We start from the raw sequence: 25261 nt of genomic DNA, 5'->3' as shown, positions 1-25261 counted from the left end.
GCTGTTTCTCAGTGAAAAACTAACACGACTCCAATTATGGCATTTTCTTGCACTACATATAATTATGGCACCGGGGATACAACTGTAAACCAGATACAGCCCCAGCCCTCAAAGAGGCTGCAGTCTAGTGGAAGAGACAGACAATGAAAACAAGCAAACACAATAAAATCTGTATAGGATGCTCTGGGAGGACCCAGCGGAGAATCTCATCAGATCTGGGGGGGCTGAAGAGAGGGGAGGAGCAGTCAGGAAAGACTTCCCGGAAGAAATGACATTTAAGATAAAGTCCAGAATATGAAGTGAACATTATCCAATGCAAAGGCACTGGGTTGAGAGTTAAGATGTAGGGAGGGAGAGCAGAGGCCAAGGGCCCAGTATGTGCAAAGTTCTACAGTGAGAGAACATGGTGTTCTTGATGGAGTAAGAGAAGTTCCACATGACACAGTGCAGAGATGAGGCTGGGAGAGTAAGCTGGCCAGATCATGAAGGGCCTTAGAAATCACAGCGAGGAGGTTGAGGTTCATCCTGAATTTCATGGAAGTCCACTAACGGGTTTTTAAATAGGGGCTGACATCTTGGAGAATGAGATGAGAAGGAACAAGACTGCAGGCCACCATGAAGTGTGCTACAGACACACAGGAGGAGATGGTGGTGGCCCACAGCAGGGAATGGCGGTGAGGGTGGAGAGAAAGGTTCGCAACTGAGGAGAAATTCAGAAGGTCAGATACCCGACCTTCTGACAGACCAGGAGAGGGAGGCATGCATGGGTCAGGGATGATAACCCATCGTGAGTGCAGGGGGGAGTGCTCAGGTCTGAAGCTCAGAGACAGAGATTTGAGGGCCATCACTGGAAGATGGTAAATGGAGCTTGGGAGAGGGTGAAATGGCCAGAGAGCATGGACAGCGAAAAAGGGATCTACAGCTTTAGAGCACCAGGGAAAGAAAAGCCTGAAGAGGGAGAAGAGGAGAGCCAGGCAAGTGTAGTCTCCAGGGCAAACTGGGTGGCCTTTAACGCCCAACACCACAGAGCTGAACAGGAGAAGGGTAGAAAAATACATGCTGAAACTAGTGACAAATTTTTGGCAAAAAAGTTGCCACTAGAGGAAAACGTGTACAAAAACAAAGCAGTGAGAGGTTAAGTTGAAAAGAATTCATCTGAAATAGCTAGAAACACTCATGCTGTGAGTCCCTGCTCTTTAGGAACTATGTTTATTCCATCACCCCAGGCTCTACCTAAAATTCCCCAAATCACCATATTCTAGGTAACTATCTTTTACCATAATGTGGTAAAGATGACACCCGAGCAGCATTCCAGAACAATCTCTCTGCCTATTCTTACTGCACAAAGATGCTGGTCCCCTACCTTAAAACTTCCAGAGAAAACTAAGCTAATTTGAAAGGCAAGTGTTTCCTACTGCTACCATGGATGACAGACAGTGCACAGGCAGAGCCAGCTGCAGCAAGGCCAGATGGCTAGGAAGGACGGCCTGCAGAAACGCGTTACCCTGACCACGTCAGAACTCCCAGCCCACCACGCGTCATGTGTTCACTCTCTCTGGAACTCCTATGCCCCCACCTCTTTAAAAAACACTAACTTAGGACAATTTGCTTTATAAATTCTCAGAACTTTGGGAAAGAACGCTGGCAATTAATTTGTCTCCATTTCTTAATAAAAATATTAGCATAATAAATACATAAGGTTACAAAGAACTTGCCTGTTTGTATAAATGGCACATTCCTTATTGTTAATCTTTAAGCATTCACTGTATTTATTAAGGGCATCTTTATAGTTTTTGTCCTTTACACATTGATTTCCTTCTTCTTTAAGGGTTTTAAACATTTTTTCATCTGTGAAACACAAAAAATAAAAAAGGAGGAAGTTTTCATATAAGCACCTCTACAAAATCTTAAGTACATATGTAAGTAAATCATCTACTGCACATTAACTTGATCCCATACCATGCAGCGCTAAAGTCTAAATGGAACAAAACTTTGTATACAAATTAAAAAGACAAATTGGCTATAAGTAAAAATGATTATACAATTATGACACTTTTTTTCAAATTAGAAAATAAAATACAAGTAATTCTACCATTTTATCCATATTGGTATGCCTTCTTTTCTCTGCTGGAAATATAAACATCTAGTGTTTGGTTAAATAACTATTTCATGAAAAATGAACAAACCCATTAAAGTCTGAAGCAGGTATTTGTCCAGTACCCCAAACTTCCTTGGAAAATCATACCTCCTCCAATTCTTTGCTCCTGTAGTTTAAAGCAAATGCCACTCTAGCCCTACCTTTTGGAGTAATCTTTGTTTTATTAATCAGCACATTATATTCCTTGGCGACAATAATCTAATAGGTCAGGGGTGGGCCTATGAGAGCCAATGAGCCACAGTAAGATTTTTGTGGCAGTAAAGTAAGGTAACTCTTGCTTTCCCGTGGAACAGGGGGATGAAAGGAGGGGCTATGTTGCCATTCTATGAGACAAAGGGAGAGTCTGTCTGTGAATGGGGCCAACATAGCAAAAGAAAGGCCAACACAGAAGGCTAAGGAAGAATGTGAGCCCTAAATCCAGCCTTTCCTGCAGCTCCTCCACCTGTGGACTTGGCCATGATCAGAGTCAATAAACAACCTTTTTGCTTAAGCCATTAACAGTTGGGTTTTCTGTTATCTTCAATCAGAGTCCCAACTTTTATCCGTACCTACTGTCTTGCAGTGATCATGGCTGACCCCCTGATCAGGATCTATTTTCCCCTCCGTAGGGGTACCACGCAGCTATCACCCCTCTCCTATTCGGCCCATGTATTCAGGGGCAGCTGACCCTAACTGATCAGGAACACAGGCCTAATAAGCCAATCTGGACATGTCATTTCTTCATCAGAGGGAATGGCTCAGAAGTGGGCACATGGCCCATTAGAATAAGCACCCATAGAATTCGAGCCAATAGAACAGGATAAAAAAGCTATAGCTTTGAGGCAATATATTTCCTCATCCTAAAATTAATGCCACCAAAAGCAATGGTATCTCTCTCCCACTGGATTGATATGAAGACATGAAGCCTAAATTTCTATGTTGTTTCGTTTCTGACCAGGGCTCTTCTGAGCCCTGATGAGTCGTGCATGATTTTAGAGCCTGACTGGGTCCTTTCAGTTACATGAGACAAAACCATTCCTTACAATTTAAGTCGATAGATTTTCTGTTATTCGCAACCAAAGTTTTCTCACACATCAAGTTATTAAAATTTAAAGTTTTAAATCTATGTAGTAATTTTACCCTATGCATTAACTTGATATAAAATAAAAATCCTTAGCTAAAAATTTAAAATATACCTTTAAATTCTGTGACCTAAAAATCTTGATAGATGTAGAGAATTTATAGTATAAACTTGAATGTAAATGATAATCTTATTTGTCCCTCTGCACAAACAGCATGAAACATTAATTAATTTCTCAACTTTCATTTCGAATAACAGAATATTTCTGCCTAATATTTCAGAAAATCTCACACAATAGGGCCAAATGATACCTTCTATGAATCCTGGTATACATGAGCCCTACAATAAAATATTATAGAGGATTTTTTCGCCCTCAATTTGCTGCAAAACTTTCCTCACAATTTCTTTTCTTCGCCCCAATGTTTGTAAGCCTTTGTTATCCACTCTCCCTAATAATCAGTACACTATGAACAGAAAAGGCGGCTTATACCTGTGTTTATGATTTGCTATCACATATCTATAGTATGGTTAGTACATGCATTTTCTTAATAATACATAGCTACCCTTCACTGAGCAAATGCTTTGTGCCAGGCCCCATAAATAATGGACTCGAGAAAACTATAGAGATCTCCGCGATTTTCCTAGGACGGCGAGGTCATCCAAAAGTCTTGGCAGATGTTCCCTGCATCTTCTTTTTAGGCAATGGACAGGATGAGGGTCTAACACTCGCCATTGGGACATCACAGCTCAGGAACCTCAGGATGTCTGCAAGATGAAGCTCAACCTGGGGAATGCACAGGGAGTTCCTAAGGAGGCAGGAGAAATCGGGCCTCAACTGGCTCTAAACCAGAAAGCATGAAGTCACATTAATTAAACACTCTGCACAAAACAATGAGGTAGGTACTACAGCAACGCAGATATGTTAACAACTGTGATCTAAGGCAGAAGGAAGTGCCTGCTAGGTATTTATGTTGTAGGGTTTTATTTATTTTGAACACACCAATCCTATTACTTTAGCCTTATCACATACATGGTGTAGTAGAGAACTATATGCTACTTATTTTTCTTCTTAATAATAATGCTAACTTAACCTCTATTGAGGTTACTATAATCTTACACAGTCAGTATGCGCTAAGTATTTTATATGCATAGCTCCATTTATTCCTGAGAACAACTCCATGCGATAGTTACCATCATACCCTAGGACCCTGGAGGTGGGAAGCAACTTCTTAAGACTATTGTTAGAAAGAGAGAAAACCGGGTCTTAATCCCAGGTCTGACGCCTGAGTTCATACTCTTATTCTTCTGCTTTACTGTGAAAATGTACACATATCTCAAAATAACCCTCAGAAGAAATGAGTGTAGGCTACCCCACCTGTGGTGCCTGGTTGGTCCTGGCTGCAAGAATCTCCCACTTGGTGTTGGAGCATCTCGGCTGCAGGTCGCCAAGCTCGCAATTGTTCGGAAGTGGGCACAGAAGGAATGGTTGGCAGCTTTTCCCGCCAGCTTGGTCCATTGAGATCCATTAAAATTCTTGTTATTCTAAAGAGAAAATGAGTTTTCTCTATTGATCATGCAATTTGTGTTTTATATTACTGAAGGTCATATCAAGAAGATTTACAAATGTGTGCATTTTTGTACTTCCCTGTAGAAAACACACAATCTTGAGCTATTTGTTGTCCACATAAATGGTCTTTAAAAGGACTTTTAAAAGTTGCCAAAACTATGTAACTTTAGATCCTTTCTGTATCTAAGAAAAAAGATTAAGACATTTCTAATTGGTTTTAAAAAAATGTTAATGTATATGCAATAAAATGTTAATTTTTGAGAAAGTCAAATAGAAAACTATAATTTAGGAAGCCTACAAGAAATGTCCCACATAACATTTAATATAATTACTAAATTAATAATGTATTACTCTTGAGAATACTCAGAAATACTTCAGAATTTCTATGCCCAAACTGTATACTAAAGCAGATGTATGAGACCAGCTGCTAAAACTGTCACAGGTATATTGCTTTTTCTTAAAACATTTACATGTGGTTAAGATACTCTTAACCTTGTATTTTTTTTTCATCTCTAAAATTATCCGTTTTGTTTACATATGCACAAAGGTGAAAGAATAAGACACTGGAGTCTACAATGAAGGCCCTGGATTAATGACATTTACTAATAGCCATCATAGAATTCAGATTAACATCCCCGATTATCACTTATCACTTTCTCATCATTTTAAAAATACAAAATATCATACTTTTATTTAAAAACAAAAATAATTATGTCTTTGGGATGAATCTAGTTTTAAAAAGGTGTTCCTCAAGACTGAAAGTTTACTGGTAATTAATAGTTAACTCAGTAGTACTTTTTGTGTGAAAATTTTTGTATTTATATAGAGACCAATATAATACACACAGCTTCCCTGAAATTTCAACAGTCATCTTTGGTTATGATAACCAAATATCATATGTTTTAGTGTAAAAACTAAATCTGAAAAATAACATATAACCACCCACAACTTTGCAGAAGAAAAAGAAGCTTTAGAAAAAAGAATTTTCAAGCAAAATTTTTATTACCAGCAGAGAGGAAGGAAGAAGCAGCTGAAAAGAGATGATGTGTTGCCAGGGAGTAAATAAGTATATGCAGGGAAATTTAACATATAAGAGTCCTGGAGAGGAAGAGAGGAATATGGTTAATGGAAGACAGAAACAAAATAAGCACAAATGTTTAAATTAAAAAAAAGAAAAGTTGCTGTTGCTTAGATGGAAAAGCAAGCATAAATATGGGATTCATGAAAAGGAATACTGCAATTTTAAAAATGAGTGTTTTACAGAAAAATACATATGGCAAAACCAGACAAAGCCTCCCCATCATCTTATAAAGTGATATACCAGCATGAACCATTGAATTTAAAAAAATGAGTGAGTCTTAAAAGTCAATTTGTATAAAGGAACCCTCTTAAGCACATATAAAAATTATAATACAATCCTCAAAAATTAAACAGAATACCCTATCACCCAGCAATTCCACTCCTAGGTATACATCAAAAGGAACTGAAAACAGGTATGCAAACAAAAACTTGAACCTGAATGTTCACAGCAGCATTATTAACAATAGCCAATAGGTAGAAACACCCCAATGCCTATCAACTGATGAATGGACAAACACAATGTGGTCCATCCATACAATGGAGTGTTATTCAGTCATAAAAAGGAAGTGCAGATACATGGGATACCATGGATGAAGCTTGAAAACATTTGCTCAGTGAAAGAAGCCAAACACAAAAGGTACACATCCTTATGATTCCATTTATATGAACTATCCAGAATAGGTAAACTCATAGAGCCAGAAAGCAAATTAGTGGTTATCAGGGCGATGGGAGAAGGAAGAATGAGTAATAACAAATGGGGACAGTTTCCTTTTGGAGTAATGAAATGTTTTGAAACTGGATACAGATGGTGGTTGCACAACATTTTGAACGTACCAGAGGCCACTAAATTGTACACTTTAAAATGGTTAATTTTATGTTATATGAATTATACTTCAATTATTTTAAAAAGTATAATGCAGAAGGTTCAGAAATATGAGTAATCAGTCTCTCAGACATGTATTTCTCCCTTCAAACCATTCAACCTATCACTCTGAACTAAAATACCTTTTCAACAGGCCTCTCTTCTCTGTCAGGTACTGCAGGTTCAGGGTCTTCCCACTTTGTTTCACAAGAATTCCTAACTCTGTGAGAAGATCCTACTTTCCCTGACTATCTTGGAGACTACCAGACAGGATGGGCAAATTAAAAGTAGTCCCAAAGAACAGGAGTGAACTATACTCTCCCTGGAGAATGAATTCATTCAACACATCTTTACTGAGGATGTCTACTGTACAAGGAACTGCAACTACAAAGATGGATAAAACACAATTTCCAACCTCAAGGAACTCCTAGTAGAATGAGAGAAAACATTTTGACAGAAATAGAGGGATAGAGAATTTACGAACAATATGAAGCTGGGTAATAAGAAAAAGCACTGGGGGCAATGAGGAAGGAAGCCCAAAATGCATGTACAGTGTGGGGAGGGAGAGATGGGTGGGTGGGCCAGGGAAAGTCATTTCCTAGAGGAAGGAAGTCCTCTCCTAAAGGCTGAGAAGGAATTAACTACACAAGGAAGAGGAAAGGGACTTTGGGCACATATGAGGCCGCAAACGACCAGCAGTGAAGCAGCTGTGCAGCGGGCAAAGGGCTTGGAGAGCTCCCAGGAGACACTGCCTGATTTTACAAGCTTGAGATCAAGGAGGCTGTGAATGCCCAAGGTTTGCTCTAATTCCATCTAGATCCACTAACCTATATATATATATATATATATATATATATATATATATATATATATATATATATATATATATATATATATATATCCCCCTTTCTTCCAGTCAGGCTGGGATCAGACGGGTTCCATGTGACAACAGAGTGGAACCTCCAGGGAACAGCTGTCGGCTACATACAGATCTAACAGTTTTCTCCAAATTGCAATGGGACCATGTGGGGAGGTAAGGCACAATTTTAAAAATGAATTAATCTGAAACATGCCATTCTCATTTCTACAATTTTGCTCAAGGTCTCCTTATAGTCTACCAGTGCCATTGAAAGACAACCTCAAGTGCTTTCTCTCCTACAACAATAGTCCATACAGACAAACATGGCCTAACCTCTCTGTGATCTCCACACGTTACTAATAAATTTTCACACTTGGGGATAATCTATCTTAACTTTTCCCCCGCAGCCATATTCTAGTTTAACTAAAAACAGAGACTGTCATTTTTTTCCCTTTTTCTTTTTTGCAGGGAGTGGGGCATGACACACTAGGCTGATACAGGGCACAATGTAACAAATACTGAAGAAGTTATACTGTGGACACATGGGATCAGAAAATATTAGACATAACTGGAAATGTTATCTAACTAGTAATTTTCAAGTTTTATCGGCCAGCAATTTATGAAGTCTGGAAATTCTCACCTTCCCATTCTCACTCGGGGGTAAATAGGTCATAATATAAATTAGATCCAAATTCTTTGCAATTTCACCATTATAAATTGACACTCATCCTGGATGAGTGTCTAGTGCAAGGAGATATAACACAAATATCTAGCAGGCTCATGAAGACATCCACTCTCCTGAGGAGAAACAAAAGATGTTCCCACGGACAGCTGCGGTGCCAGTGAACACAGGAAAAGATTTAACATGGCAGCTCTCACTACATTTTTTTATCTCGTCCTATAATTAGCACTCACTGATGACATCACTGAAAACACCTTCCTAACCCCACAGACATTTACAAATAATAAAATTAAATTCTGTGCATTTTGAGCAGCACAAAAGACCCTGTGCTATTAAAAAAAAAAAAAAGAATATTCACTGAACAGTAATAAATGGACCAGATAACAAATATAAAGATACTGGAGGACAACTCAGAATGTATTATGGGATAGTTAGAAATTAAGTTACAGAGAACCATTTGGTTTTGATGGAATGAAAGAAGGCATTCATTCATGTAAAATAACTGAGAACACTATAGACATCGTTCTTGAAGGAGGGAAAGAAAAAAATCTAATTCTATTATAAAACATCTAGACCTCAGAGGTAGCTGCCTCAGGTCAGGTTACCTGTTAATACTGTCATTTGCTATCTGGATTCCGCAGTCTATTTGCAACGCTGTTTTATAATCCACATAAGCTTTCTGATACTGCTCTAAAGTTTCATAGGCCATGGCTCGTCGAAGAAGAGGTTTGATTGAGAAAGGGTGAAGTTCCAGAGCCCTAAAGAAGACAGATATATTACATGTCATTTGTTTTGAACTTACTCTTTAAGTTATACTAACTGAATGTACACTGTAGTACTGGACTCTCAAATACATACCTACCTGGTATTTCATCTTGGGAACCTGGCAACATACCAAAAAGTCAAACCCGGAGTAACAGAGCAATCAAGCCTGTAGTTACCTCCTTTCTTTTAAAGGAGTACCAAAGCACTTTGGTATTTACTCTTCCCCCCAGAGCCTGAGCTCGCTAGCAGCAGGCAGTGTGCCTTACCATCCCCAAATCTTGCACCCCAACCCCTGTACCCTCAGCCCCACACACACCCTCACCTTCCCCTACACCCTAACAGAGTCCACTATGACACCAGGCAGAGTGGGCTTTCAGCAGATTCTTGTTATTGACAAATTAAAAGGTAAATTTTTATTTGCACCTATATATTTAATAAGGCACCTTAGCATAGAACCACAAAAACTTACATTACTGTTTGAAAATTAGCTAAAACTTAATACATTAAAGATTTACTTGCTGCCAAAAGGCTTCAAGAATAGACCAAAGGAAATCAAGGAAGTTAAGCATACAATGATTTCGTTAAGTCATGAATTTTCGTCTTGCACTTTTTAGTCTATGAAGTATTTCCAATGATCACTAGAGATATACTTCAAGGTTATATTCCTTGGTTTTGTTTGAAGTAATGGTGTAAAGCTACTTCACTACTTAATGTACTTCATTATATTCTGAAATAAAACATACAATCAAGATTGTATTGATAAATGAAAGTACTGTATTCTTAGTTTTAATAAGATTAACTAAAGCTGTAAAGAAGTACTCCCTGCAGAGATTCTATGAGGAGCTATTTGTATATAACCCACTAATGAGTATGCACCAGGCTGTCCACATTGGGGATTGCAGGTTTGCTCTTCTGGTTAACTCTTATGCCACAAGCGGTTTGTATCAGATATTTACCGTATTCCCCCATGTATAAGACGCGCCCTTTCACAAAAAATTTGGGGTCTAAAAACTGGGTGCGTCTTATACAGTGGTTGTATGAGCACAAAAACAAGCGCGAAAAAAGCAGGAAATGCAAGTAAATCTACAACCACTGTATAAGACGCACCCAGTTTTTAGACCCCAAATTTTTCGGAAAAGGGAGCGTCTTATACTTGGGGAAATACAGGGAAAGCATGAGCGTGGGCTGCTTCGCTTTTTCCCCCAATAGGCTTAGGATCTGCTGTCTGTTTCTGTCTACTGGTGACCTGGCGACCTGGCGAGGAAGCTCTGGTGGAACACCTGCCACACAATAGTCATTATAGACTTTCTCATCTAATCTAATCTCATAAGCCTGCAAGATAAAATGTTCATTTGCAGGTGAGGAAATGGAGAAGCACCTGGAGCAATCTGCCCACACATTGGTTCTTTTGAATTTAAGCTTCAGAAAGTAAGGGCATTGCCTGTCCTGAGCACCACTGTATTCCCAGCCCTAAATCAATACCAGGGCCACGACAGGCACTCTTCAGAGCCTACACTCTTTCTGCCACAAACATATACAAAAACACTGCAAATAAAGGAACTCGAAGTCATCTGCCCCTCGGGCTTCTTCACAGTTCTCCAGTGTACACGCAGCAGCACCTGCGGGTGTGCTCCTGGAGTCTGTATCACAGAAGTTGTTCTAGAAATGTCATTAAACCTAATTAGCTTCAGTCTCTGCAAAATAACCAATTTTGCTCTGCCTAGGTGTTAGGATTGTGGGTGATTTTAATGCTCTCCTTTGTGTTATATTGGGTTTTACATTTTTTCCTGTAATAGGTACATGCTACTTTTGTTACCAGTAAGTTATTCAATAAATAAAATTAAAATCACGTAAGAACACTTAAACACTAGAAAACAGGTCTCTAGGCACCAGGATTTATCACCTGTACCACTGCCTTAAGTGTAGCTTAGTTTAATGCTTAAAGGATATTAACACCAGGAACATGACTACCCCATTTAACTTCCCAAACTCAGCCACTGTTTATCCACTCAAGGTGGACCTGAAGTTGGTGTGGCATCTAAAATTGAGTGAGATGATGCACTGAATTCTTAGCACTCCACAGGACAGTAAATGCAAGGTTTTTTCTCTTTAACTACAATCCTGAAAATGAGCTTATAAATGGAAATCCCACAAAAGAAAAAGCATCCATTCATAAAAACAAACACAGAGAAATTTTAAACCAGAGCTTACAAAAGCTTAATTATTCAAGTTACACAGTGAAGACCCTAAAGAGTCTTCTAATTTCAAGTGTCAGAGAGCAGCAAGGATGAGCAGAAGCAGAGAATTATTACACATCATTCATTTGTACTGAGTCTGTCAAAATATTCTCAATGGAAAGCCACAGAAAGATTTCTGATGTGATTCAGATAACCCAAGAAGGTTCTCTGACAGATGGGAAAAGTGAAGTGTTTTTTTGTTTTCTTTTTTAGTCAATAAACAAATATGACAATAAAAAGTAACTTCCAGAATAAAAGTTTGAAAACGTTTGCTTAGGCATCAGAACTCCATTTCAAGTTTCACTGGGAAGCCTAAACCAGAAACATGGAAATATTGTGGTGAGGAGAGGGGCGCGCCTGGACTCCCTTAAGCTCCTCAAACACTTTTACACTCCCTAGGAAACATCTCAGAGGAGCTGCTTCAGAGAGGCCCCAGGAGTTTATAGACAGCTAAAGTCAAATATTTTTCCCCAAAATGCATAAAAAGTTATTTTTATAGGTAAATCTATGAAAGCTATTTCATAGGTTTCCTCCTCCCGTTTATTTAAATTTTGCCATGAGTTTTTCATTTTCAATGTTTGACTCCTGCTACCACTTGTCTTATGATAAGGGCTTATGGAACACAAAACAACTCTCCAAGGAGCAAAGATAAGTGACTGAAAAATAGGCTTCCTTTAAAATGTATGCAATCTTTTTTGAAGTGAAAATACCATCATATTTCTAATAAATGATCCTAGTTCATACAGATTTAAATATATCCATATTCCAACATGTTCACAACAGTAAATCATGGTTTCTCTCATTAAAACGAGTTTGAGAATCATTGGTTTGGAATAAAATCACCCCATGCCCCTTATGCTGGTGCTCATCTGCCAGGTAAAGAAAACACCTAAGTAGGTTTGTCTCTATGGAGGTCATACCTGGCCCAGAACACAACACTTATCTACAGGCAACTTACTTTAACCATCACACACCTCCCTCCCCAGCAGGCGTCTCCCTCAAGACAAACCTCCATTCTAGCCTCTTTGGACACCATGGCTGGAGCCCATTCTTTGACTTCCTTCTGGATCTACAATGAAACCCGAATTTTAGAAGGAAAATGTCTGCCACCTTAAATGATCTCACTTAAGGACAAAGTGAGCCCTATCTGTAGGGCTCCCACGTTTTAACTAGAGACTTGAATTCCTCACTGTAGGAAGACCTAAGACAAGTCTGAAGGGTAATGTATTAGCAACAGGTACTTGAACTGAAAGATCTGAAGAGAACCAAAGTTTTGCCACTCAAAAAACTGTGCCTTTTGGGATACTGATTTTTAACCTGGTTATTAAGAAACGAAAGACTTAGAAAGAACCTCTGACTCTCTCCCCTTTCCTGCCCAAGAGATTCAGATAGAAAAACCTGCTCCAGGAAAGAAATTTTAACATATTCACCTTAGACTAATTTGAATTAAGTATGGTAGACAGGAAGGCCTCGCAGGGCCTGTTTATTAGATCTGCTCCCCGTCTGTCACACTGTTTCTGGGTTGCCTAGCAAATATTTACCTGCCACGTGTGTTCAGCTTACTTTGGAAATCTAAGATCTCCTTTCTCCCCTTTCTTCTTTGTCTAAAATAACATATATAACCAATTTTACCTCACTGTCTTTGGAATTCTCATGTTTCTGTGAATTCTCCATGCACATGTATTCAAATTTGATTTTTTTCCTGTTAATCTGTCTGTTAATTTGATTATTAGCCCAGCTAGAAGAACTTAGAAGGTGGGAAGAAAACTATTTTTTTTAAGCCCCCACAGGTTCTTGACTGCAAATTGCAAAGTGTCTGATATTCTGCAAATTCACATAGTCTTGTTGGTTATTTATGGGCAGGAGTAAATGTTTGACACCTGGCTCTCCTGGGGGAAAAAGTTCAGATTTGTGGCATTTGCTCATTTTCATGGTATTAGTACTCTAACCGTGGCATAATTCAAGCTACAACTTAACTTCGATCAGCTCACAAAATCCTGAAAATGTAACAACACTTAGCTAATGTGAGCTAGCACAATAGTGGCTGGGGTTTGAAGGTCAGAGTAAATATAAATATTATTTATTTAAAATTTGAATATGTAAAATTGGCATACAAATCCGAGTGCTTCAGACCTTTTTAACTGTAGGCACAGATGCTAGCAAGTTTTTACCCATATTAATTAGCTGATCCTACCAATGGAAAAAATAAATTGTTCACCTTATAATCAGGGTGTCTACATAAGATACTGTCCAAACTAGGGCTTCTAAAAAGTGAAAGAGGGTGATATTAATAATTATACGAGAAAAAAGGAGTAAATCGAGACCGTGAAAGGCAAACCTGGACATACCACTACTTATTTTTTACACGCACTAATAGTGGCTTCTTTCAAAAGGACTCTTGAAGCAGGCTTATTACTTAATGGTAAAAGAAAACAATGCTTTTTCTTTATGTAAATATGTTCCTCTATCTCAGCAAGTAACTAGTCGAGCACCATGGGCAACTACTGTCCTTGAGGGATGCAAAGCTGTATAAAACATGGTTCCTGACCTCAAGAGCTGAAAACCAAATGCAGTGCATGACATGAGAGTGAGAGTGTTATAGATGTGAAGATGACCAGGGTGCCTGAAGGTGAGGAGGTAAGAGGAGGGGGCAGCTGAGCAGGGATTTCAGAAACAAGGGTTTGTAGAGCGCATTACAGACAGTGGACCAAATGGGAGCAGAAAGCTTGTTTTGGGGGCAGTCTGGTGACAGGTGTTTATAATTATCTGGAAGACCATACTGAGCTACTGAACACCTGTTTGAAACAGTCTAAACGAAACAGTGCTTCAAGAAAAGTTATTCTGATGCCACAGTGAATTGGAGGAGGCAGAGCAGTTAGAAGTCTTCTCCAGTAGTCTAGGATTGATATAAAAAGGGCATGAATTAAGGTGGTAGCAGTGGAAATGAAAAAAGTTTGCACAGTCTTCTATAACTGTTCCTATATGTGAAAAAGAATTTATGAATTAATCAATTAACATAACTTAAAACGGTCTTCAGAAATGAGACTCATGCAGAAAACTTAGAAGGATCATAAAATATTGCATTCACCACACAGAAATGTAACAATCTCTTGACAAACCTGAAAATGGGCAGTTTACCTGTTACAATCTTGAATGCAGCCACTGCAGTTTCCTTCCTTTAGGTAACATGCTGCTCTATTTGAATATAAGATACTTAGATCATCTGCACTTCCACTTCCTAAAATCACATTTAATTAAATACAATTAAAATCCATTAGCAAAATCAAATTAAACAGAATTACAAGACGCCTGAGGTCTCCAGTGGCACTGCAGTCCTACAGCGCTGACAATGCGGAGCTCCGAGGAGCTGTGTGTGCCAGCAATGGCCACAGGGGGAAAGCCCGCAAGGGGACCAACTTGCCTCGCCAGGGCACATGCTACGCATTCCAAGGTACAGACTGCTCGCGTAGGTCCAGTCACACACCGCCCTGGGTCACCAGGAAGGAATGTACAGACGCAAGCGTCTGTCATCAGGAGGTGGCCCGCGCCTCTCCCGCGGTTGCCCCTTTAAGTCCCGTGAGCCGCACCCCGTGGGGTCCAGGGAACGCGAGGGGCGCAGCTCGCTTACCTGCTGGCTCCAGCTGCGCTATCGCAGCCGAGTACTTGAGCGCCGCCTCGGCGAACTGCCCGTTTTTGAACAGCTCGTTGCCTTGGCTCTTCAGGCCCGCGGGGCTGACCGGGACGGCGGGCGGCGGCGCGCCAGGACCGGGGGACGCGTTGGCCACGACGGGGTCCCCGGCGCTCCGCCCGCCCCCCGGGTGCCCGTTGGCACCGCCCGCCGTCCTCCGTGGGCGGCCCAGCTTGTCCGCACCGACCCCCAGTGCCCGGCTCCACCGCTGCGCGCCCTTCTCCGGCCTCTTGCCGCCCTCGCCTTTGCCCGTCAGCTTCTTCTGGATGTTGCCCATGGCGCGCGTCTCGGCGGTGCGCGCGGCTCCTGCCGGCTCCCCGGTCTCTGTGGGAAGTGTATGCGGGAAGCGAGTGTTTGCATCATCAGGAGAAACTACCGCCGTGGCCGTGGGGGTGCCCGGCGCAGAGGCGCGGCGCCGGCTCTCGCAGGGGCGGGTCGCGGGAGAAGCCGGTCGGGCGCCGCCCTCTCGGGCGGAGTCGGGCGGCTCCCGGTCCTTCCGGGGCCTGAAAAACTCTGGGCTGCCGGAGTTTCCCCCGAGATCGCGCGCTCCCTTTCCTTCTGGTAAGGACCCAGGAGAGAAAGATCATTTGAAAGAAAAATAAAGTCTCAGTGATTTTTAAGTCATTTTAAAGTGAATTTAGCAAAAAATTCACAAAAAATAGGCACCTAGTTTTTAAAGTGAACCTTAAAAAAAAGTTTTCCAAAAAGAGAAAAATGGGAAAAAAAAAAAAAGAACACAAAAAAAGTTTTCCATTACAATGCCTTATTCAAACTTTAAGATTTCTTTGATCTTAATGAAAAGATTTCAGGTATTAATCTTAGCCTTAATAATTGGTTATTGAATCTACTTTTTTGAAATATAAAATGATGTATAGGGGCGGCTGATTAGCTCAAGTGGTTAGAGTGCAGGCTCATAACACCAAGGTTGCCTGTTCAATTCCCACATGGGCCAATGAGCTGCACCCTCCACAACTAGATTGAAAACGACTACTTAACTTGGAGCTGACGAGTCCTGGAAAAACACACTGTTCCCCAATAAAGTTAAAAAAAAAAGATGTATAAATATTTCATTAAGAGTGTCTTATCAATATTTTAAACAAAGCAATTCATCTTTTTGTTAAAAGACAACCACAAGCCCAAAATAGCATCACTTGTGCTAAAAGCCCACCATACCAAACCTAGATTTATAACCTGATCTAATTGCAATTTCAACCTCTCCCAGAAACATAATCGTAATCAACCAGTATGGAGGTTTTTGGTCAAGCACCAGTAAAGTACTCTGTCACACGTGCCCTCACCATTACACATAACTCCCCCCAGTAGAAAAAAGAGGCAATCTGCAAGATCAAAACCCTTCCCTGTTCTCTTCCCCTACAAAGAAAAGATGTCCTGGCCCAAAAATAACCCTTTCTTTCCTTTTACTAAGAGCTCCCTTGTCCCACCCAGACTCCTATGAAAACCTTCCTGATAAGACTCCCTGCCTTCCCCTAAGGGAAGGTGACTTTTAACTTCTTAGTTGCACACACTTTCTGTCTATAAAAACCTTCCATTTTGTACAGTTCATGGGAGCGCCATTCTACAGGGTTGTTGGAAAAGTCATGACGCATTTTTGCAATGAAAAACATAAAAAAATACGTCATGACTTTTCCAACAACCCAATAGTTGCTAGATGGGATGCTGCCTGATTCATGAACGCCTAATTAAAGCCAATTAGATCTTCAAATTTACTTGGTTGACTTTTGTTTTTTAACAACTTCAAACACTGGTAAAAGCACTTACATTCAGAGACTTCCAAGCTTTCTCTTTTAGCAAATTCTAACCTGATTTTTAATGGATATATTTTACATTGTTTCATAAATGGTAAAGCCAGGATTCAAGGCATAAAGACAGAGGGAATGGAAAAACCACAAGTATTTAAATGAAAATTGGTGGATGGTCACCTTAAGGTCAGCACTGAGTTTAAAAACACACGAATAAATACAGTTTTCTATATGGCAAAATAACGTCCAATTTTGGATCACTAACCAAAATGGGCTTAATTATTAAAAATATTAAAAGATCTTGTTATCATGATAAATCCCCAGAGTGGACCCCGTAGGATTATTAAAGCAAGGCTCCAGTCTTCATCTGGTATCTGTTACTCAAGTCCCCACCCAGCATAAAAAGGATGGAAGCAGAAGTCAGTGTCAGCAGCAACAATGGACAACTTAGTATTACTGCCCATTCCCTTATATGTTATCCCTTCATGTCTGACCAATACTATTACTAAATAGCTGCATTTTATTTAGAACTTAATATGGGTCAAGATCTTTATATACAATACTATTTTCCATTATCATTAATCTTCATACCAAGTATTATCATCCCCAATTTACAAAAGAGGCAACAGAGACACAAGAAAGTAGCTAAAGAATTTGCTCAAGCACAGAGAGCTAGAAATCCCAGCATAACTGGGATTCAGATGAGATGAACTGAATGCAAAGTTGTGCCTCTTTTCTTAAGATTGAAAAGTCCTTGAACAACTTTGTTAGTCTCTGCAAAGGTAAACAGAGGCCAGAACATGAAAGACCTGTGAGTCCTGTTGGGTATTGTGCTACCTTTAGGGCATTCCAGAGGCATTGTTCAGGGGGAGGCTCCAAATGTAGATCAGAGGAGTGGCCTTATCTAGAGAGGCTGACTTGCTGGCTTATAAAGGATCATGAAGTTTGGATGTGAATTGATTAGGTCACTCAGATCTTCCAAAGGACCCCTGAAAAATACTAACACTTAAAGGCTGATCAGAAGAAGAATATCCAGTGGAGATGGAGGAGTACCTACAAATGAGAGAAATACCAGAAGGGCATACTGCCTCTGAAACTAAGAAGAACAAATATTTCAGGGAGAAAGGCATCAACAATAAGAAACATCAAAGGAAGTCATGGCTAGCAGTATCATTTACACAAGGACTAAAGAGAACCATTAGATCTAAAGACCACAAGGGCTTCAGTAGCCTTAAGTGGGGTAGTTTGGGTAGTTGGTAAATGCAAAAATCCTCGACAAAATATTGGGCTGTCGGAAAAGTCATGACATATTTTTTTGTTTTTCGCTGCAAAAATGCGTCATGACTTTTCCGACAACCCAATACAAGCAAACCAAATCCAATAGCATATTAAAAGGATTACACACCCCAGCCAAGTGGACTTGTATCAGGAATGGAAGAATAGTTCAACAGTAGAAAAGCTATGCAACACACCACGTTAATAGGACATGGGGGAAAAACCCACATGATCATAAGTGACAGTGAAAACGCATTTGACAAAATCCAACACCTTTTCATGATAAAAACAATCAGAAAACCAGAACAGAAAATAGAAGTGAAACTTTTCAACATGATAAAGTACATTTATGAAAAACTCACAGGTAACATCATACTCAATGGTGAAGTCCTGAAAGCTTTCCCCCTGAAGATCAAGAACAAGACAAGGATGCCATTTTCACTATGGCTACTCAACATTGTATTGGAAGTTGTAACCTGATCAATTAGGCAAGAAAAAGAAATAAAAACCATCCAAATTGTAAAAAAAGAAGTAAAACTATCTCTCTTTATAGATGATATGATTATATATAGATTCTCTAGGATTACATATATAATATATAATTATAGTAATATAATTATATACTACATTATATATTATAATGTATAATGATATACTTATATATGTAAATATATAAATATATAAAACTAATTATATATAAAATATAATTATTATGTTTTAGTAATATATATGTATATATATATATTCCCAAATACACACACGCGCGCGCACACACACACGCGCGCACACACACACACACACAACAAACACAAACCACTATTAAAGCTAATAAGTAAATTTAGCAAAGTTTCAGGTACACGATCAATGTACAAAGATCAGTTGTTTCTAAACACTAGCAATGAACAATCCAAAAAAGAAATTAGAGGGGCCGGCGAGTGGCTCAGCGGGTTAGAGCGTGTGCTCTTAGCAACAAGATTTCCGGTTCAACTCCTACATGGGTTGGTGGGCTATTCCCACCTGCAACTAAGATTGAACATGGCACCTTGAGCTGAGTGACTGCGAGCTGCCCAAGAGTCGGATGGCGACTGGATGTGGAGCTGAGTTAGCTGGCCCTCCACAACTAAAATTGAAGGACAACAACTTGGCTGTTCCCCTTCCTCAAGTCCCCAACACTGTTCCCCTTCCCCAAGTCCCCAATAAAATCTTAAGAAAGAAAGGAATTACAATAACAATTCCATTTACAATAGCATCCAAAGGAATAAAATATTTAGGAATAAATTTAACAAGAAGGTGAAGGATTTGTACACTGAAAACTATAAAACATTGCTGAAAGAAATCAAATAAATGAAAAGATATTTCTTGATCATAGACAGGAAGACTTAATGTTGTTAAGAGCTCAATACTAACCAAAGTGATCTACATATTCAACATAATCCCTATCAAAATTGCATAGTCTTTATTGCAGTAATAGAAAAGCTGATCCTTAAATTCATATGGAATTGGAAGGGGCCCAGAATAGCCAAAATAATCTTGAAAAACAAGAACAAAATCAAAGGAGTCACATTTCTAATTTCAAAACTTATTAAAAAGCAATAGTAATCAAAACAGAGTGGTACTGGCATAAAGATTGACATACAGACCAATGGAATAGAATTCAGAGTCCAGAAATAAACCCATACATCTATGGTCAATTGATTTTTTTTGTTTGTTTTTGGGGTTTTTTTTGTTTGTTTGTTTGTTTTTTTTAGCTGAGCCATCCCACCACCTGTTGGCAGCTCAGCGGCAGCAGCTCAGCTCAGGCTGGGATTCGAACCGCTGTTGCTCAGAGTCCGCACTCTTGAGCGAGCTCTTTACCAACTGAGCCACTTGGCCGGCCATGGGTCAATTGATTTTTGACAAAAGTATCAAGTCTATTCAGTGGGGAAAACATAGTCTCTTTAACAAATGGTGTTGGAACAACTGGACTTCCACATGCTTAAAAAAAAACTAAGTTGGGCTCCTTCTTACCTTCATTAATCAAAATAAATTAATGACCTAAATAGAAGAGCTACACCATAAAACTCTTAGAAGAAAACAGAGGGGGTAAATCTACTTGACCTTTGATTTGATGATGGATTTTTATATATGACACCAAAGGACCAAGCACAAAAGAAAAACAGATAAATGCACTTCATCAAAATTAAAAACTTTTGGGCCAGCCGATTGGCTCATTGGTTAAGAGTTGGCTTGGGAGCGTGGGCTCTGAGCAGCAGGGCTGCCGGTTTGGATCCCACATGGGTCAGTGATGCTGTGTCCTCTACAGCTAAGATGGTGAACAACAGCTTGACCTGGAGCTGGGCTGCCGTGAGTTGCCGGTGACGGCTTAGGCTGCAGTGGGGCTGCAGTGGGCTGCCGTGAGCTACCGTGAGTGGCTGACAGCCAGCGTGAACGGCCGGCAGCTGCCGTGAGCTGCCATGAGCGGCCATCCAATGGCTGGTGACCAATCTGCCTCAGCCGGGAAGAGCGTAATGATCACAATACCAACATAGGCCAGTGAAGTGACGTCCTCCACAACTAGACTGAAGAACAAAAGGACAGCAACTTGTCTGTTCCCCTTCCCCGATTCCCCAACACTGCTCCCTCCCCCCAATTCCCCAATAAAATCTTAAAAAAAAAAAAAGAAAGAAAGTAAAAAGACAACCCACAGAATGGGAGAAATTATATACAAATCATGTATCTGATAATGGTCTAGTATCCAAAATATATAAAGAACACTTACAATGCAACAAGCTAATTGTAAAATGGCAAAGGACTTGAATAAACATTTCTCCAAAGAAGATATATGTGGCTAATAAACACATGAAAAGATGGTCAACATAATAAGTTATTAGGGAAATGCAAATCAAAACCATAAAGAGTTATCATTTCACACCCACTGGGATGGCTATAATCAAAAAGGCAAACCATAACAAGTGTTTGCAAGAATCTGGAGAAGTTGGAATCCTCATATGTTGCTCGTGGGAATATAAAATGTTGTTGCCACTTTGGAAAACAGTCTGGCAGTTTCTCACGGGGTTAAAATAGAGGTACCATATAATCCAGCATACTACTCCTAGGTATATACCCAAGAAAATTTAAAAATGTTCACACACACATGCAAACTTGTACATGAATATTCATAGCAGCGTTATTCATAATAGCCAAAAACTGGAAACCCAAATGTGCATAAACTGAGGAATGGATAAAGATAATGTGGTATTCTCCATGCAATGGAATATTATTGTCCATAAAAAGGAATGAAGTGATACATGCTGCAATACGGATGAAACGTGAAAACATTATGCTTAGTGAAAGAAGCCAGACACAAAAGGCCACATATTGTATGATTCCATTTATATGAGATATTCAGATTAGGCAAATCCATAAAGATAAAAAATAGATTAGTGGTTGCCAAGGGAGGGGAAACAGTAGCACTGGTAATGAGTATGGGATGTCTTTTTATGATGATAAAAATGTTCTGGAATTAGTGCTGATGGTTGCACAACTTTGTGAATCTACTAAAATCCATTAATTTGAAAAGGATGAATTTTATGATACATGAATTATATTTTAATTTTTTTTAAAGTGCTTATTTTAGGGCCGGCCGAGTGGCACGACGGTTACGAACTGGCTTGGGACGCCAGAGGGCCCCGGTTCGGATCCCACATATGAGGGCCAGTGACACTGCCCTCTACAGCTAAGATGCTGAACAACAGCTCAACCTGGAGGTGGGCTGCCGTGAGTCGCAGGCGATGGCGTAGGCTGCAGCCCCTGTGGCAGTGGGTTGCCATGGGCTACCGTGTGTAGCCAGCTGCCAGCGTGAGCGGCCAGCAGCCGCCGTGAGTGGCCATCCAGAAGCCAGCGACTGATCTGCCTCGCCCAGGAGGAGCGCAAATGATGGTGCCAACTTGGGCCAGTGAAGCAACGTCCTCCACAACTAGACTGAAGAACAAAAACGACAGCAACTTGTCTGTTCCCCTCCCCCCAATTCCCCAGCGCTGTTCCTGCCCCCCCAATTCCCCAATAAAAATCTTAAAAAAAAAAAAAGTGCTTATTTTACATTACCCTTGACAACAAAAGATACTCTTTTCTTTCCATCTTGGACAAATTAATGGGAGAAAAAAAAGAACCTATATTTAATTTTCATTTTTTATTATCAATAAAATTTATTGATCATTTAATTTCTTTATTAGTGATATATCTGTTCATATGCTTTGTTCATTTTGGTACTGGGATCTTTAACTTTGTCTAATTGTTAAAAAGCTCTCCATGTTACAAGGTTACCAACCCCTTGCCATTTTTCCTAATTTGTCATTTGTCTTTTATTTTGTTTTATGGCACCTGACTTGCACAGGTTTTTCATTTTTACATAATCAAAATCATCAGAAAGGTGCATACCTGTCCATGATTTTGTCTACTGTTTTATTTCTTCGAAATCCCCATCCTCTACCCTCCTGATCTACCAATTTTAGGTCAAGAGAAACATTTATCTATATTTTATTCTTCTGTTAGTAACTGTTTCATTTTCTTTATTTTCTTATATTCCACTTTTAAGTGAGAAATGTGCAACAGCACGAGAGAGGTTAGATGCTCACTTTCCTCTGATTTCCTCACTTCTCCCAGGCTCCGTAAGGAGATAGAATATCAAAGTCTGTGGTATTCTATCAGCTACAGTTGTATGATGATGGCCACTTCTAAATGTTCTGTATGAGGGAAGGAAAACACACATAGATGGGCAGTTCCCAAGGAAGCCCACCAATTCAAATCCCCAGATCTGATCAGCCTGGCAAACAGGCAGGTATTTCTTCATAGTAGTCCTTAGAAGGCTAAGTGAAGAAAGCCTATCGACTGTCTTGTATCTGACACAGAGTAGGTACACAATAATTGTCAGCTGTTAAGTTCAACCCATTGGTTATGCTATACCTCAGTCTGGATGAACTGGGCCTGGCCAACCCAGGTGGATCTCCCAGGGGAACAGCATTATCAACCAAGGTTACAGAATACTAATTGCTATATTTTTCCACGGTCTTCGGGGCTTTCTGCATCTCTACCCCATAATGACTAAAAATTCTTTCTTGGAACGTGGTGGGATGGGAAATCACATGCAAAGACTCCAACTTGATAATCTCCCTCTTGGCATGAACATTATTTTCTTAAGAGCGACTTGGATTTCTCCTGTCTTGTCCAAGGCTCCAGGACCTCTTTTTACACGTCATCTAACAATGGAACTTGGTAGAAGTGAGCATACGGGTGTAAGATAGTTCCGATGATTTCATTTCATCTTAAAAGGACTACGTCTGGGCTTCCTACTATTTATTCCACCTAAGTTTGATTTGCTTTCCTTATAGAAGGAAACTAACTGGACTTAAAATTTATATTCTTCCTATCAAGACATTTTTGTTTTCTGAATCTTACATATTTTTATATATTACTTAATCTAAAAAATAACTATGAGGGCATGAATGACAGAATCAGAAACGGTTCTCTTAAAGCTCTGGCTGCTTGGAGATCTGAAGGGGACTATTGCTTCTCTATGGGGCTCATCTTAGGGAGAAATATCTTATCAATCTGTTAAATGATATTACACTACAACAACCCTGACTCTACAACAATCCCAACTCAGATTTCTAATCACAGAAGTAGTACTACTGTTTTGTTTTTTTTAATAATTAGCCCTTCCCTGTTTATTTCTATTTGTGAGGAGGGCCTTTTAACATCCTTTTTCTTCCCCAGCTTTTTTTTTTTTTTTAAGATTTTATTGGGGAATTGGGGGAGGAGGACAGTGTTGGGGAATTGGGGGAGGGGACCAGCCAAGTTGTTGTTCTTCAGTCTTGGTTGTGGAGGGCGCCAGTCGCCATCTGGCTGTCCGTCGGTAGCTCGTGGCCTCTAGACTCAAGGTGCTGTGTTCAATATTAGTTGTGGGTGGGCATAGCCACCATCCCATGCGGGAGTCAAACCCTGGCAGCCTTGTTGTTAAGAGTGCACACTCTATCCACTGAACCATCTGGTTGGCAGCTCAGCTCAGGGTGCCGAGTTCAGTCTTAGTTCAGGGTGGGCATAGCCCACCATTGAACAGGCAATCTTGTTGTTACACCAGCTGAGCCATCCTGCCACCTGTTGGCAGCTCAGCAACAGCTCAGCTAGGGCTCAGCATCACTGGCCCATGTGGGACTCGAACCAGCGGCCCTGTTGCTCAGAGCTTGGGCTCTTAAGCTAACTCTTAACCAACTGAGCCACTCTGCCGGCCCTCCCCCAGCTTTATTGAGATATAACTGACATATAACATTGTGTAAATTTAAGGTGTACAATATGATGGTTTGATACTCATATATATTGCAAAATGATTACAACAAGGTTATATAAAATATCAAATCATGTTGTACATCTCAAACTAATATAACAAGTCAATTATATCTCAATTAAAAATTTAACTCAGAATGAATATATAAGTATAAAACCTAAAACTATGAAATATTTAAAAGAAAACATAGGAGAAAATGCTCCTGATTTTGGGTTAGGCAAAGCATCTTAGCTATAACACCAAAAGCACAGTCCATTACCATTTGGACTCTACCCAAATTGAAGGTCTTTTTTCTGTGAAAGACAATGTTAAAAGAGTAAAAAAAACAAGCTACAAACAAGGAAAATATTTGCAGAGCTCATATCTAACAGAGGACTTGTAAGAAAAATATGAAAAAAACACTCAAAACTCAACAGTAAGAAAACAACCCAATGAAAAAAAATTTGTGGTATAATCTTCACCAAAGATGACATACAAGATGGCAAGTAAGCGCATGAAAAAATGTTCAACAACATTAGCCATTAGTAAAATGCAAAATAAAACCACAATGAGAGGCCACTATACACCTAACAAAATGGCTAAAAAAAATGTTTTTAAAAATAATACTGACCATACCAAATGCTGGCAAGAATGAGAAGCAACTAGAACTCTCATATGTTGCTATGCGAAGGCAAAATGGTACAGCCATCTGGAAAAACGGTTTGAAAATGTTTTACGAAGTTAAACATACACTTGCCATATGACTCAGCATTCTCGTTCTTAGATATTTACCTTAGGGAAATGAAAATATTGCTTGCCCAAAAACCTACATGTGAATATTAATATTAGCAACTCTATTCATAAATACCAAATACTGGAAACAACCCAAATTTCCTTGAACAAGAGAAGGGATAAACAAACTGCAGTATATCCATATAATGGATTACTACAGCATTAAAAAGGAATTAAC

General features: G+C 39.7%; 1 protein-coding gene across 1 annotated transcript in view; it reads right to left on the bottom strand.

Moving 5' to 3' along the window:
* The window catches only part of SPAG1 (sperm associated antigen 1), a 65128-nt gene that overhangs the window by 11649 nt on the left and 28218 nt on the right, over window positions 1-25261 (bottom strand). Inside the window, exons 12-16 of the mRNA XM_019642565.1 lie at window positions 14899-15282; window positions 14409-14508; window positions 8874-9026; window positions 4594-4760; window positions 1716-1848 (exon numbers count right to left, since the gene is read on the bottom strand). Coding sequence (XP_019498110.1) covers window positions 1716-1848; window positions 4594-4760; window positions 8874-9026; window positions 14409-14508; window positions 14899-15282 — 937 coding nt within the window. The remainder of the gene's footprint in view (window positions 1-1715; window positions 1849-4593; window positions 4761-8873; window positions 9027-14408; window positions 14509-14898; window positions 15283-25261) is intronic.

This window comes from Hipposideros armiger, unplaced genomic scaffold (genome assembly GCF_001890085.2).
Source record: "Hipposideros armiger isolate ML-2016 unplaced genomic scaffold, ASM189008v1 scaffold_70, whole genome shotgun sequence".
Classification (NCBI taxonomy): domain Eukaryota; kingdom Metazoa; phylum Chordata; class Mammalia; order Chiroptera; family Hipposideridae; genus Hipposideros; species Hipposideros armiger.
This window is presented reverse-complemented; position numbering and strand designations above follow the sequence as displayed.